Source organism: Prionailurus bengalensis, chromosome C2 (assembly GCF_016509475.1).
Source record: "Prionailurus bengalensis isolate Pbe53 chromosome C2, Fcat_Pben_1.1_paternal_pri, whole genome shotgun sequence".
Lineage (NCBI taxonomy): Eukaryota > Metazoa > Chordata > Mammalia > Carnivora > Felidae > Prionailurus > Prionailurus bengalensis.
The window spans coordinates 15,496,747-15,511,689 of record NC_057350.1 but is presented as its reverse complement, the minus strand read 5'-3'; the positions used below and the strand labels follow the sequence as shown (position 1 = coordinate 15,511,689).

At 38.4% G+C, this 14,943-nt stretch overlaps 1 protein-coding gene across 7 annotated transcripts in view; it reads right to left on the bottom strand.

Moving 5' to 3' along the window:
* GRIK1 (glutamate ionotropic receptor kainate type subunit 1) overlaps nucleotides 1-14,943 on the bottom strand; it is a 369,747-nt gene that overhangs the window by 57,242 nt on the left and 297,562 nt on the right. For all 7 annotated transcript variants that reach the window (XM_043593769.1, XM_043593770.1, XM_043593771.1 and 4 more), the window contains exon 8: nucleotides 575-682. In XM_043593769.1, coding sequence (XP_043449704.1) covers nucleotides 575-682 — 108 coding nt within the window. The remainder of the gene's footprint in view (nucleotides 1-574; nucleotides 683-14,943) is intronic.

Sequence of the window (14,943 nt, the reverse complement as noted above, 5' to 3'; positions counted from 1 at the left end):
TACAGATTACTTAAAAATAAAAACGATACTTAAAAATAAGATCAAATAATTCTAAGATCAGAACCCAGCATTAAAATGCATTTCGGGGGGTATATTTCCTCCTAGAATTAAGAATCCAGTAAGCCCTTTCTATCCTACTTTAGTCTGTCCCTCTGTCAACCAGTCTCAAAAGGGAGTGCAATTCAAATTCATTTCTGAGTAAAACTTGGATGCCATTCCATAGATGAATCGTTGACAAACTCCTTATTTTCCAAGTCTAAACTCAATTTCCTGAAACCTTTCAGAAGTGGGGCTAATGACACCCCACCCACAGGACCATAGGTATTAATACTGTAATCATGCCTGCTGCATAAACGAAGAAGTATATGAATGTTAGCATTGCTATTAATAACATACAATTTCAGATCTAGCATGTCAACATCTACCAGCAGGGCAGGGAGAGAGAGTTCCAGAAAACTGGACATACATGAACATGTTAAGAGAAACATTTTATCATTCCCTACTTGTATGTGCAATTAAAATGCTTGAACAGTTTTCTTTATTTTATTCTTAAATTTATTATTGAGAAGGTTACCTTTTCAGTTCCTTCCTCTTTGAGACTAATAATATCCAGATCAAAATCCTTCCTCAAGCCATCGGTTTTATTGAAGGTGATACGCCCAGTCAGGCCATCCCACCGAGCCTATGGACAAAAGGAACGTGGCATTACTATTTCACACTTATCATAATCCTAACACCATCAAAACTGTAATACCTCAAATTCATCACAGTATCCAATTATTTGGTTTCATCGTGGTGTTAGAAAGCATTGCGTTGCTTCAGTGGCTCAATGGCAGAACACTTCCCTGTTTTATTAGCACTCATTTATTTTGGCAGTTCGAACACCTAACATCAGTCAAATCTGTGATAGTGACAATCTAAATGGGCAGTATGGAAGGAATGGCTGTAAAATAGTCTGCACATGGAGTAAACAAAGTCTGGGCAGCCGTAATATTGTCTTTCAAGGTCAAACCAAATCCCTTTTAAGGTACTTGTATATGGGGAAGTATCCCCACCCCCACTAATTTTCTCTGTGAAAAGGATATAATCCAGTGATGTGTTATCAGATTTTTAGGGTGTTTGAGATTTAGGCCTTCCACTGTCATTTGGCCATGACATTAGTTTCCTGTAGCTGCTGTAGCAAATTATCACAAACCGGGTGGCTTAAAACAACAGAAATTTGTTCTCTCATAGTTCTGGAGGCCAGGAGCAGACATCCAAAGTCAGTAACTCTGAGCAAAATCAAAGCGTTCAACAGGGCCTTGCTCCCTCAAGGACACTCATGGGAGACTCTGCTCCTTGACTGTTCATGCTTCTGGTGGCTGCCAGCAACTTTGCCCTGTGGCTGTATTTCTCCAATCTCTGCCTCTGTGGTCACATTGCCTTCCTTTCTTGTGTGCAATCTCTCTCTACTTCTCTCTCTACTCTTTCTCTTGTAAGGGTACTTCTGATGGCATTTAAGGCCCATGTAGATAAACCGGGATACTCGCCCCATCTCAAAAATCCCTAACTTAATTGTATATGCAAAGTCCTTTTTTTTTTTTTTGCCAGAAAAGACAACATTTACACATTCTATGGATTAGGACATGGGTACCTTGAAAGGGGAGCCATTATTCAGCCTGCCACGTGTATCCACATCATTTTAGGAACTAGAAATCACAGCAGCCTGCTTTCATAGAACTCGCCCTGGACATCTTTGGTGGTTTTTTCACTAAACAGAAAATAGTGGCCCTAGCTTCAGTCTCAATCTTTAGATGAATTTTGGCAATCTTGCCTAATTTGAGTTGACTTATAAATGAGGATACGAGGAAACTCAGTCCTTTGTATCTCCCTAGCTGGTTCTGCTTTCTCCTGACTTTACCAAATTCACTGGACATTTGTGAAATGTGCAGAAAACCCTGAAAGTTACTGTGTTCACACCATGTGTACCTGTTGACTGTATTTACCCGTGTGGCCAATGCAGTGGGAAGAGTATGAGTTTATCACAGAGCTGGGTTTGAATCTCTGAAGTGTGACTTCACTTAACCTGAATCTGGGTTGTCTCAGATTTCAGCGTCTGGTTCGTGCAGGGTTTCTGCGAGATTTAAATGGCACTTCACACAATCTTAACTCACTGAGAGCACTGAAAAGTTAAACAATGATTCTTTTTTACAACTATCTCTCATTTTCCTTCTCACATTCCCCACAAGCTCTGAAGTTTGGCCTTTATTGCCTCACACGTCAGGACTCACATCTGTAGTCTTTTCTGGGATCTTCTGTTTTTCATTTTCCAAATCAACGGTAGGTTCATTACCCCAAGATACAACTTTCATTCTCACGCAATTTCCCCCAGCACATAAAACACATAACCATGTACTTCTTGCCACCTACAAATTAGTCTAAACCTTGACTTTATAAGATGTTCAGTTATCTGGTTAAACATTACCTCTGGATATGTCCATGAGGGTGTTTCCATTTACTGAATAAAGCAAATGCCCTCCCTACTGCGAGTGGGCATTATCTAATCCATTGAGGGCCTGAATAGAACAAAGAGGCAGAGGAAGGGAAAATGTGCTCTCTTTGTTTGACTGAGCTGAGACGTTGGTCTTCTGCCCTCAGACAAGGATTTAACACTATGGGCACTGCTGGTTCTCATCTTCTCTGTGCCAGAACCTATCTGACAATATAGCACTTACCAGTTTACGGTTTAGTAGGAACAAGAACATGGATGTATGTCAATGAGGCACCATGAGTGGTGAGGATAAAGGTTTGCACGCAGTATTTGAAGAAAGGAGTATGGAGCAGAAGTACTTGTCCCAAATGCCTGGAAAGAAAGACTCAGAAAAGGACTCTGTCAGGAAGAATGCCTAAGCTCTCAAAGGATGAGAAGCTGGCCAGGCAAAGATTCACAGTCTGAGTAAAAAGCATATACAGGGTAAATCCTGTCTGCCATGGATCCATAATGCAAGGCAAAGAATGATAAGAAATGGGTCTAGGAAGGCAGGTAGACACTTGATCATAAAGGTGTTATGGATCATATTAGTTTGCTTGGACTTTGTAGACACATGGGAATCATCAGAGTGGATTTTTTATTAAACTTTTTCTTTTCATTGTTTATTTTTGAGAGAGAGAGAGAGAGAACGAGAAGGGGAGGGGCAGAGAGAGAGGGAGACAGAATCTGAAGCAGACTCCAGGCTCTGAGCTGTCAGCACAGAGCCTGATGCAGGGCTCGAACCTACGAACCATGGGATCATGACCTGAACCAAAGTTGGATGCTTAACCAGCTAGGCTACCCAGGCACCCCAATCATCAGAGTGTTTTAATTCTAGGAATGTCATGGGCAGATGTGCACTCCAGAGAGATCATTTTAGCAGAACTAGGGAAGAATGACTCAAAGATCAAGACTGTAAGCAGGGGATTGGTTAGAAGGTTGTTCTCACAGAACAAAATGAAACATATTCACATGCCCATCTGTGAACCTAGGGACAGCACAATCCCTTCATCTCCCTGTCCCACCAACTTGCACACCATGAAGTGTTAATGGAAATAGTTCCACAGCAGGGTGGCCAGTTTCAGGAATAAAACATTGCCATCAAAGTTCTTATAGAAAGAATAGTGAATGGAATCAATTTAAGTATCAGGAACTAACACAATAAACCCAAACATACTTTCTGGCTACCATGCAGATGGCATGTTAGTCATGACAGAAGTAAACATTTTTTCACATGATAATGCTGGCAGTTGAATCAAATTCATGTCAGGAAATGATATGTGGACACAAGAAACCTTCAGCTCTCATCTAAGCCTACTATAGGGCCAAGCTAGATGTGAGTTACTCAAGTGCCGCAACACAGAAGAAATTCTTCAGATTCTTGAACTTCGCCTCAAGAGTTTATTGCTAAGGAAGGCTATAATGCCAAACACTGGCACCAGCTTTAGAAAAGAGATGGCATTTTCCATACTTTGACTATTGTTGACAGTGTTTCTATAAACACTAGGGTGCTTCTGCCCCTTTGAATCAGCATTTTTGTATCCTTTGGATAAATACCTAGTAGTAAAATTACTGGGTTGACTGATGAATGGATAAAGAAGATGTAGTATGTATGTGTGTATGTATGTGTATATGTGTGTATATATGTATACACACACACATAGTGGAATATTACTTCATCCAAAAAAGGATGAAATCTTGCCATTTGCAACAATGTGGATGGGACTGGAGTGTATTACGGTAAGTGAAATAAGTCAGTCAGAGAAAGATAAATATCATATGATTTCACTCATATGTGGAATTTAAGAAACAAAACAGATGAACATAGGGGAAGGGAAGGAAAACTAAGATAAAAACTAAGGGGGAGGCAAGCCTTAAGAGTCTCTTAAATACAGAGAGCACATTGAGGGTCGCTGGAGGGGAGGTGAATAGGGGGATGGGCTAAATGGGTGGTGGGCATTAAGAAGGGCACTTTTTGGGATGAGCATTGGGTGTTATATGTAAGTGATGAATCACTAAGTTCTACTCCTGAGACTAATACTACATATATGTTTAGTAGCTTGAATTTAGATAGATAGATAGATAGATAGATAGATAAACAAATAGCATATTTTTACAGTTGATAGTAACATGTGTTGTTACACTTGCTGAGATACTGGTAGTCACCTTCTCTGCCCTGGGACAAGAAAAGTTGGTATCGAATGCAAGTCTGGAGCATCGTCCTGTGTATGTTTAGGTATACCTCCTGGCATTGTAATCTCGTCGTCCTCCCCACCGTATTCCAATCCTACTTTTTGTACTCTGGTCACTTTCTATTTTGCACGTCAAAGGCTGCTTCCGTGGACTGGTGTGTTAAATGAGAGTCACTAAAGAAGCTACAGCATTAGAGTCCTAGCATCTGCCTGCGAGTGGAAGACAATTTGTTGGAAACTTCAGTTGGGTAGAAATCCCTACTACTGTGGTTGGACTCAATCAGTGTGCGGGCCCCTTCTTCATGCTTCTCAAAATGTACAGTTTTAACCTCTTCCTGATCTGTGTGGAAGGAGGTAGTTTTCTTCATTAAAGTTCTACAGAATTTTCCGAAAGGTTTTTCCTACAGGCAACTTTTCCTTCTTGGGGGTCATGCTGTGAGTCAATTCAATACATTGTCCAGAGTTTACCGAGCTCTCTGAAAATGTGCAGAATTGGTAGCATTTATCTCTTGATGTAGCATACAGCTCATAGCAGGGTCTTAAAATCCAGTTCAGAAATCCAATTTCATTTCCACTAAGTGTGTCTATTGTGTCCCTTTGTTTGGATTCTCTTGTGTTAGTTTTATTCTTGAATTTAGTGTTCCAGTCGCTGGTGCGGTGTAATTCCCGCTTCTCGCTTCTCCTCCCTGCTCATCCAAGTGGCAAAAAAGTTCATTTTTCATGCTCTAACAATGCTTCCTTCCCTGCCTCAAATATCTACAAAGACTCCCTGCCTGGGTTCTTTACTGAACTGAAATATCTTTTGACCTTCAAAGTCAAGCTTCTCATTCTTGACACAGTTGCCTGTGTCTTCCTGCCTCCCATCCCTAGATGAGCATTTCTGTACAAGTTCTTTGTTTTGTTTTTCAAAGTAATTGTTGATAAGCATTTATTAATCACCAATGCATTATTGATTAGGGTGAATAGACAATGACTAACTCCTGGATATGAGGAATAAGATCCATAAGGAATCCATTTTCTGGAGCAAGGCTGAAGCATATACAATTTGGATAATGATATATAATTATATTAGTCATAATTACAATTTGCTTGCCTTATGGAGAAGTATTTGCACAAGGAACAATTATCGTATGCTTAACTGAAAACACTACTTAAACTATTGTCCCTATTTTAGGAAATAGCTTTAATTTCCACCCTGCATTAGACCTCTTGACAACAGTTGTCTAATAGCAAGTGAATCAAATGGTGTGACTTTCTTTTCTCTTATCAGACACATTATCTGCTGGCCAAGAGACAGAAATTAAGAGCTGAGAGAAGAAAAACAAAAGTTGTCATTAACGTCTTACTGTATGCTTTTTCTCAAGATGATATTTTTTGTCCAAATAAAATATATATATTTTAGTTTTGAGGAAGGAAGTGACTAGTATCTAACTCTAGGCTCTTGTAATAGTCAACTTTTAACTTCATTCTGGTAAAATGATTGCTTGTATTCCTTTTTTTTTTTCCTAAAGGGGACTTAAATATATAAAAGCACATAAAACCTCCTTTCTTAGAATTTTCCCTGACACAGCCCTTCTTGCTTGCCATAGGGAATAAATTCTTTCTTATTGAAAGAGACTTCCTTTTTGAGAGCAGGAGAGAATGTGCTTTTCTAGTAGATGTGATCTTTTAAGGGCAATAGTTTCTAGCATTTTCATTTATGTATTAGGAATTATGCTTTCTTGTAAGAATATTGTAAATAAAGGTTCGTGGTGAACCCAAAGGTTAGCTTCCTTTGGAATTAGATTAAGAGGAGAGAAAGAAATTGTTAAATGACTATTCTATATGTTGTTAAAACTTGTCAAAATTTAAAAATAAAGGAAAAAGTGAAAAATACTGTATGGCCGGTATTTGTGACAGTGGCCATCATCTAAGAGTTTCATCCACAGATGACCTGATTCTCTAGGGAAATGTGTCTTAAATTGTCAGTTGTTTAGGCCCTAGACTCTATAAAATGTAAATGATTTCTGTCTAAAAGAAAAGACAACCTCCAAATTATAATTTTATTGCCCTGGTACATTAACCATTTTTTATTTCCAGGTGGCCCCCACAATTAATTTTCCTCTACATTTCCTTGAAATGAGCTTTGCCATCTTGCCAACTCCCTCAAAGTGAAATGTGTCTTCAACACATACTCACCTTATATTTGTATAGTCACATCTGTAACTATTTTAAAATTGTAGTTTGGCATTTTGGAGATGGTCCTACCAAGATGCTCAAATACACTCACCTGCCAGAACCAACCTTATGAATCATTTAATCTCAGAAACTTCCTATTTTTTCCAAGTCCTGGAGCAAATTCCAAGGACTAATGGAATTTACCTTTGCTGAATCTTTGTTTTTGTTGTTCTTCTCTCTTCCTTTGATTTTATATTTTGATACTGATTTTTGCCCAAGTCTCTCAGTCTGTGAGTATCTTGCTTAACTCATAGTTTGGGGTATTTCTCTTTTTAAACTGGGTGCACGGACGAGTAGATCTGTGTCTGGTCTCTGACCACTTGGCAATAGTCAAAGGAACATTTTGTGTCTTAGAAGACCTTGGTTTTGGCCATGACCAAGTCTAAGGACCTGTGGTTATTTGAATACTAGACTAGTCTCAAGAACATGTGAATCTGATTTGAACATGGCCACTAAGTCATTTTCCACTGGTGGCAACATTGAATGGGAATCTGACATTTTGTTCTGAATACATGGTGGCCTGATATAAAAAGGAAAAGAATCTAATTCTGTCTGTAGTATGAAAGATGAATAGAAATCTGATTTGTTAGCCTTTTTCTTTTGTCTGAGCAAGAATATATCTCAGGTCCACTGGAAAGAAGAAATACCCCTTCAGTTCCGTGCCCAACATATTTTGTATTCTACCTTTACTTTCAACTCATGGCTGAGATTGTGGAAGTGAGGCTACAACTCTCAGTGACTATCTCTTATGTCTGAAAATGAGAAAAGGCTCTTTACCTCATTGTGTGAGTAGGAAATTTATTCTCACTTTCAGAAAATATTAATAAATTAGATTATAAACCTTCCGAATAAAAGGATCTCTTTCTTTGGTTACCTCTTTGATTGCCTATGTTAATATATCCAGGATTTCAGTTATATAGAGAAACTAAAGTTTTACTATATTTTCTGTTCTACCCTTAAAAAAATGCTGGCTTAGAAGCATTCTTAGGTAGAAACTCAAGTTCATATAATCAAAGTGCATCTTTGACCTCAATATTTTTTCCCCAATTTTATCAGTATTGAGTTATAGTTTAAGCCCACCTCTTTTTACCAATTTATGTTTTGTTTCTTGACAAAAGAAGAGGCTAGTTAATCTGAATTTCTTTAACTAAACTGGTTTGCTAATTAGATAAGCTAGGACTGCTACATAATGCTTAAAATAAAGAAGATGTAAAATTATGTATGTAATTATGAATAAGATTCTGAAAAAATTTTTACAACAGTAATTATGCTGTGTAATGTATCAGTTTAAACATAATTTCCAAGTTCCTTATTGAGTTTAAGACCTTAAGCTAGTGATAAATCAAGTTAATTTATGGATAATCTTTGAATTATTATTGAACTAATAATAATCTTAATAATACTTGAATTCTTGAGATGGTTTCTCAATAAGAGATAGTACAGATGCATTGGTCACTGTATATGTGTGTGTACATACGTACATGTATATCTCTATATATCTTATTATTTTTACATGTTATAGAGAAACTGTCCTTTGGGTCATGGTAATGAACATGCTTATTTTTGTTACTTTGAAAAAGGTGTTCGAAGGCTGTATGCGGCTCTATGGGGCTGCATATTTGTTTACAAGGTAAAGAGAAAAAAATATGCTAAATTATGAAAAAGTATAGCGAACAAAAAAAAACATGTGTGTGTATAGTATTTGAGGGAACTGACTTCTGTTCACCTTGATGCAGACATGATAAGTCTGAATAAAAGCAAAGATGTGTGTTAAAATTTTGGCAAAATTTGCTCAGCTTTGGTGGCTTTATTAATAAGATATATATTTTAAGTTTGTGAATCCTTTTATGTCAAATGCTTGTATGAATGTAAAACTGGTGGGTTTTGTTTTTAAAAAACATGACAGTTGGTCTTGGAGTACTTAGTCTTCTCTTAAGAAGATGTAAAGTTTATAATTTTCCTTCTATGTAATATGATAAAATAGACTTTCATTGTAAACATCAACAAGTGATGTCTACTTTCTCCTCCTAATTATCTAAAGTTTTTGGTATAAGCTATGGATTGGAAAATGGGCCTTTGTCAAAGAATGACAGTCTCAGAGCCTCACAGAAAAATGGTGCTAGATATACCTACCTATTGGTACTTTAAGAAATAGAGTCATGGGTACAGACTTTGGAGTTTAAAGTGACATCACTTAGACAACTGTAACCATACCAGAGCTGGTTTGCTATGTGCAGAGCTGGATGCGGGGCTCAGTCCCTTGAACTGTGAGATCATGATCTTAGCCCAAATCAAGAGTCAGATGCTTAAACTACTGAGCCACCTAGGTGCCCTGCTAATGTGGTTTTAAATGTTCTGTTAAGATAGTGAAGATATCCTTTCTTTATCTTCAAACCTCAAAATAGTAGGCTAAAAATGATACATTCTTTTTCTTTTTCTTTTTATTGTAGAAAGAAAGAGAGAGTGTACAGGAGCAGGGGTGGGAGGGGCAGAGGGAAAGAGAGAGAATCTTAAGTAGTCTCCACGTTCAGCTCAAAACCCGACGTGGGGCTCCATCCCACGACACTGGGATTGTGACCTGAGCCAAAATTAAAAGTTGGACTCTCAACTGACTGAGCCACCTAGGCACCCCAATAAGTGATGCATTCTTTATATGATATATTATTCTCTCTGAAGCCCTAGAATCCAGTAACAACTCACTAGGTGTTATGGCAATGTGGTAATTTGCATAAAACCAACAAATATATATCTTCCGTTTTATCAGGATAGAGTTTGACAGATTGGTTGTTTAAATGAGGTCATGCCAGAATTATTATATTTGACAATAAACCTCATTTAGTCAGATGTAGCAAACCCACCGTTACGGAACAAATGCTATCCTTCATCTGTAGACCCAAGATCCAGAAAACTCTCTCAGGAAACTGATTTGTTATTTGTTCTGTGGCTTATGGAATCTCAGACTTATAGGTGATAAGGAAAGTCATTTCCTGATAGATCAGGAAATCTACCAGATGTGGGGCACCTCAAAGAGAAATTCACCAAAATACATAAATGTATTACAGGAATGCTGTGCAGATGAATTTCTTGGCTTTTTTCTTACCCATGTGTGGTAGGGTGAATAACATCCCACTGCCTCCAAGCGTCAATGTCCCAATCCCCATAGTTTAAAATATACAAAGGAGAATTTATTTTGTAGATGTGATCGAGTTATAGTTATTAAAATGGGAGATCATACTAAATTATGTGGGTGAGCCCAATGTAATCACAAAGGTCTTCATAAGAGGATCCCAGTAGAAGTCAGACAGGCAGATGCAGAGGAGCAGAGAGAAAGAGACTTAAAAATGCAAAGCCCTTGCTGGTTTTGAAAATAGAGCCAAGGGTCCACAAGGCAAGGATTATTGGAGGCCTCCAGAAACTGGAAAAAACTGTTTCTGATTTTCCTATAGAGATTCCAGAAGGAACCAGTCCTTTCAACACCTTGACTTTAGCCCACTGAGATCACATCAGGCTTATGACTTCAGAATGGTAAGAGAATAGATTTGTGTTGTTTTAAACCACCAAATTTGTGGTGGTTTATTTAAGCGGCAATCGGAAACGAATATACCTTACAATAAAAGAGCCCATAAGAGCAACAAAAACGTGTCTGGAACAAAAACAACCTTTTGAAAATGCAATCAGAGATTCCTTTAGACATTTCCATATAGAAGTTAATTTTCTGGCCTCAGTAGTTGCTTTAAAACAGTAGCTCTGAATCTGTTGGCCATGTTCAAGGGGCTTGTGTGGTTGATTAACAACTTATTACACCCATGAAAACTAATCAGGTCCAAACACAATGACACAGACTTTTTGTAATATGAACCATCTCTGAAGATAATTTATTATACAAGAGGGCACTTCTAAACAAATTATCTGAAACTTTGAAATAAAGCAAAAGGATGACTCCATGTCCCTTAAGGTCCTATGGAACATTGTCTAACAGGCCCACCCACGGATGATTTAATTCTCCAGGCAATTGTACTTCTGCTTGTTTTACTATGTTCTATTGTTTAGGGTCAAGACTATGAAATTATATGTTAACCTGTAGATGTTTGTCCAATAGAGATGCAAAGAATTCATGTCTGCTACAAAGGATAAGCTTAAAGGTTATGGTTTTACTGCTCTGTAGGGCTATAGTCTTGTCTGAGCCAGTCTCTCCCAGCCAATTCTTCTACCAAGCTTTACCATCCTGCCAGTTCCATTGGGATGGTAAGTGTATTTTTGGCACATCCTTACTTTGTATTTGCATGAGAGTCATGTTGATAACTTTATAAAGTTACACATTGACAAATGCTAAGTGCTACTGATATATTATTTCATTTGAGTCTTACAGCAGCTACATAAGGTAAGAAGAATTGTCCCCACTTTAATGAAGAGAAGAGGCCCTACAGTTAGTAAAACGTACTGGAAAGATCCATAACTGATTCTGCCTCATATTTTCTCTCCTTTGCCACACTGCATTCCCATGGATAAGGTCATGGGAAAGAAAATGAAGAGGTGTGGGCCAATTTCTCCTAATTTAAATCCTGACACTGGACTTTGCATGAGTCATGAGGAATGAACATTCTCAAGCCAAGACATAAAAAATAAAAAGGAAAGATAAATGAACATTTAAAATCGGCATTAAAATCTTGACTTGCCACTAACTCAGTGGCATGTGTGAAGCCTGGGTTGCCCAAATCGACCCAACTCAGATCTGCTGGGTTCAGTTAGAAAGCCAAAACCCTGCAACTTGGCCTTTAGTATGCTGCCTGTCGGTTTCCTCATGTAGCACAGAACAGCCTCTCCTAAAGATCAATATCAGGTGGCTGGAAAGTGCCGTTATCATGACGAAAAACAGAAGAAGCTGTCGCCATTTATGTGCAGTTACCTGATTAGAGGGCCCCAGGCAACTGGAATCTACACACAGTATTCCAATGGCTGTCAGCGTACAGAGCAAGGGAACCATCTAGAAAGTATTGAACTCTTGGTATTATGCTAGTTTGGTTGAAATGCCTTTAATTTTCCCACCACCACTTCCCTTTATTGCCCTACAGAACCCTATTCTACCTGCTGATCAGCTGATTAAATGGGTCCCAGGATGGTCCTAGTTTCTAGGGTTTTCATTTTGGATTTACTTGTGTGTGGCTATTCATTGACTTTTTACCATAAATGTTGATGATTTTGCTGACTTAAAATTTAACTGTAAGACTGAGGAGCATGCTTAAAGTCTTTTATCTCCAATCACAACAAGTCTCCTCCCTTGGAGCCTTCCTCCTGGATTCCCCCCAGAAACCTTTATCTTCAATACATTGTTTTTCTCATTTTTCATCAAGCTAACAATACCTCCTTTTCTGTTATTCTGAGAGGTCACCAATGCCTTGACTTTTATATGGCACATCACATGGCAATGTGACAGAAGCAGTTTGTAGTTCAGAAGGCTGTATGGACAATGCACAGTTTTCAAGATCCTTTAATCAAATCATAAATTGATGTGCTTTTATGAGCTTAGCTGAAAAACATCACAAATTGCATTTAAAAACAACAAAATGATAATACTGCTAATAAACTCTTAATTGGTTTTCACATACTGTTCACAAACAAATTTTAGCCATAAACCCAGCATTGTGGACAAGATGCTTTCTGACATAACGGTGGTTTTACTTGTTGCCAAGTTTTAACTTGGTATACCAGGAAGATCTTGACTTTGGAATCAAATGACATAGGTTTGAATCCTGGCTCTATCTTTGATTAGCCGGGTGACTCTGGGCAAGTTACTTAAGTTCTGCAAACTCCATTTGCAAAAATCAATACTGTCTTTACCTAGTTGTTGTAAAGATTAAAAGAGATAACGCTTCGGAGCATCTACTCTCAGGTGGAAGGTCAATAAAAATCCAGTTCTTTTATTATCTTGACCTAGTGAGGAATTCCTTAACTGTCCCTCACAGATACATGGTTGCGTATAGACCATTTTGCAATGAACCTCACTCCATCTCAGAGGCTTTCTTTTGTTCAAAAGAAAACCACAGGCCCAAAATTCTGTGACTTGGGCCAGGCCGAGTCACCAAACCAGTCCTTAATATCTTACCTAATTGTAGTTTCAACCTTGCCTAGGAATATAAACCTTAAACTGGCAGTCAGGAGTTTTCTGATGGGTGCCAATGAGTTTGTAAAAGGAGCTCTCTCCATCCCCACAAAGAAAGATGAGGCAATCCCTTCCCCGCCACCCCCCACCACATAGAAAGTGACCTTGTCTGGAACAGTTCTTTCTTTTCTTTTGTTTAAAACTTTCTCCAACCCCCCCCCCCCCTTCCCATAAAAATTTCCATTTTATGTAACTCTTTAGAGTGCCTCTCTACTTGCTGGATGGGATGCAGCCTGATTCACAAATCATTTAATAAAACCAAGTAAATCTTTAAATTTACTCTGTTGAATGTTGTATTTTAACACTTTATGCTGCTTTGTCAGAAAAAAAAACCAAACTGCCTCCCTACATCATCAATTATATTAATGTAGTGGCTCTCAAATTATAATGAGCACAGAATCATCTGGTTACATGTTTGAGGTGGGAACCAGGGATCTACATTTTTTTTTACAAGCACTGCACTTGCTTTTTATGAAGATGGTTCTCAAACTATAATTTCAGAATTATTCAAATAAAGCTCAAAGCTTGTCCACTCCATAGACTCTATATTGCCTGTGTTTGCTGAACAACCTTACTAAGCTTTCAAGCATGGAGTCTGATTCCAGTTCTGAAGGAGTTCAAACTTGGATGATTAAGGTCTCTCTGTCTCTTTTTTCATGGAGTATATAATTTAAAAGTTAATGATGGGGTGGCTGGGTGGCTCAATCAGTTGAGCGTCTGACTCTTGACTTTGGCTCAGGTCATGATCCCAAGGTCATGGGATCGAGCCCTGGATGAGGCTCTGCACTGAGCACAGAGCCTGCTTAAGATTCTCTCTCTCTCCTTCTGCCCCTCCCCCACTTGAACTCTCTCTCTGTCTCTCTAAAATAACATTTAAAAAAATTAAATGAGTAAATGATAATAGTTTCACATAATTGGGAAAAGTGAGCCATGGATGTATGATTAGTGTAGTCTTTAGGAAAAATGGAGATTGAAGTCATAGAAGGTAAGCAGGGTTTGAAAAACCGTGTACTCTTATGGCTCTCAGTGTAGCACTGGTCCAGTGAAACACTGTCATCATGTGATTAGGCATATAGTGATTGGATGTTATACTCCTACATTCTAGGAAATTTTTAGAAATAATACAGACCCCTCTGAGAGAATGCTTTTTGGTATCTTGTGAGCAAAAGAGATCTACTGAATCTCTTCAAAGTCTGTTCTTGCCCTGAAAAAATGGATTTGTTCCCAAAGATCCTGGTTGCTAGAATTATTCTTGGGGTCACACTGACCTCAGAGGTCCTCTTTTGGGATATATCCCTAGCATGGTCCTAAACCAAGTTTCGGGGGGGGGGGGTGTTTGTTTGTTTGTTGTTTCTGTTTTGTTTTTTGCTAGTGTTTCCTCAGTGGAACATTATTCTGGTGATAGATGAGATTTCATGGCATGACCGTAATAGTCCAAAGCTCACACAGCAGTGTGGATCTGAATGAGGCCTGGAAGTTTCAGAGATATACTCAGAGTCTGGGGACCCCTTCTTGCTGACAGTCCTGGAAACATTTACACTGATCTTCAGGTATTTTCCACTACTCCTCCACAGCAACAATCAGAGCAGTTATAACATGTACTGTGGTGTTTCAGATTCCTCGTTAGAGCACTTCCTTGGAATACTATTTCCAATCACCTAGAGAATAAAAATCCACCTTTCTAAACATACTATTTATGGCTCTTCCCTACTGTCCTTTCCGCCCCATCTGGCCCTTGAAGAGGAGCAGCATTTGTCACCCCAAAATATGTCTCTTGGGCATAAGGATTTTAGGCTGATTATTATTTTTTTTTTTTAAAAACGACAGTTTCAGAGCAGCTCTGAAAACCAAATAGAAGTTATCCT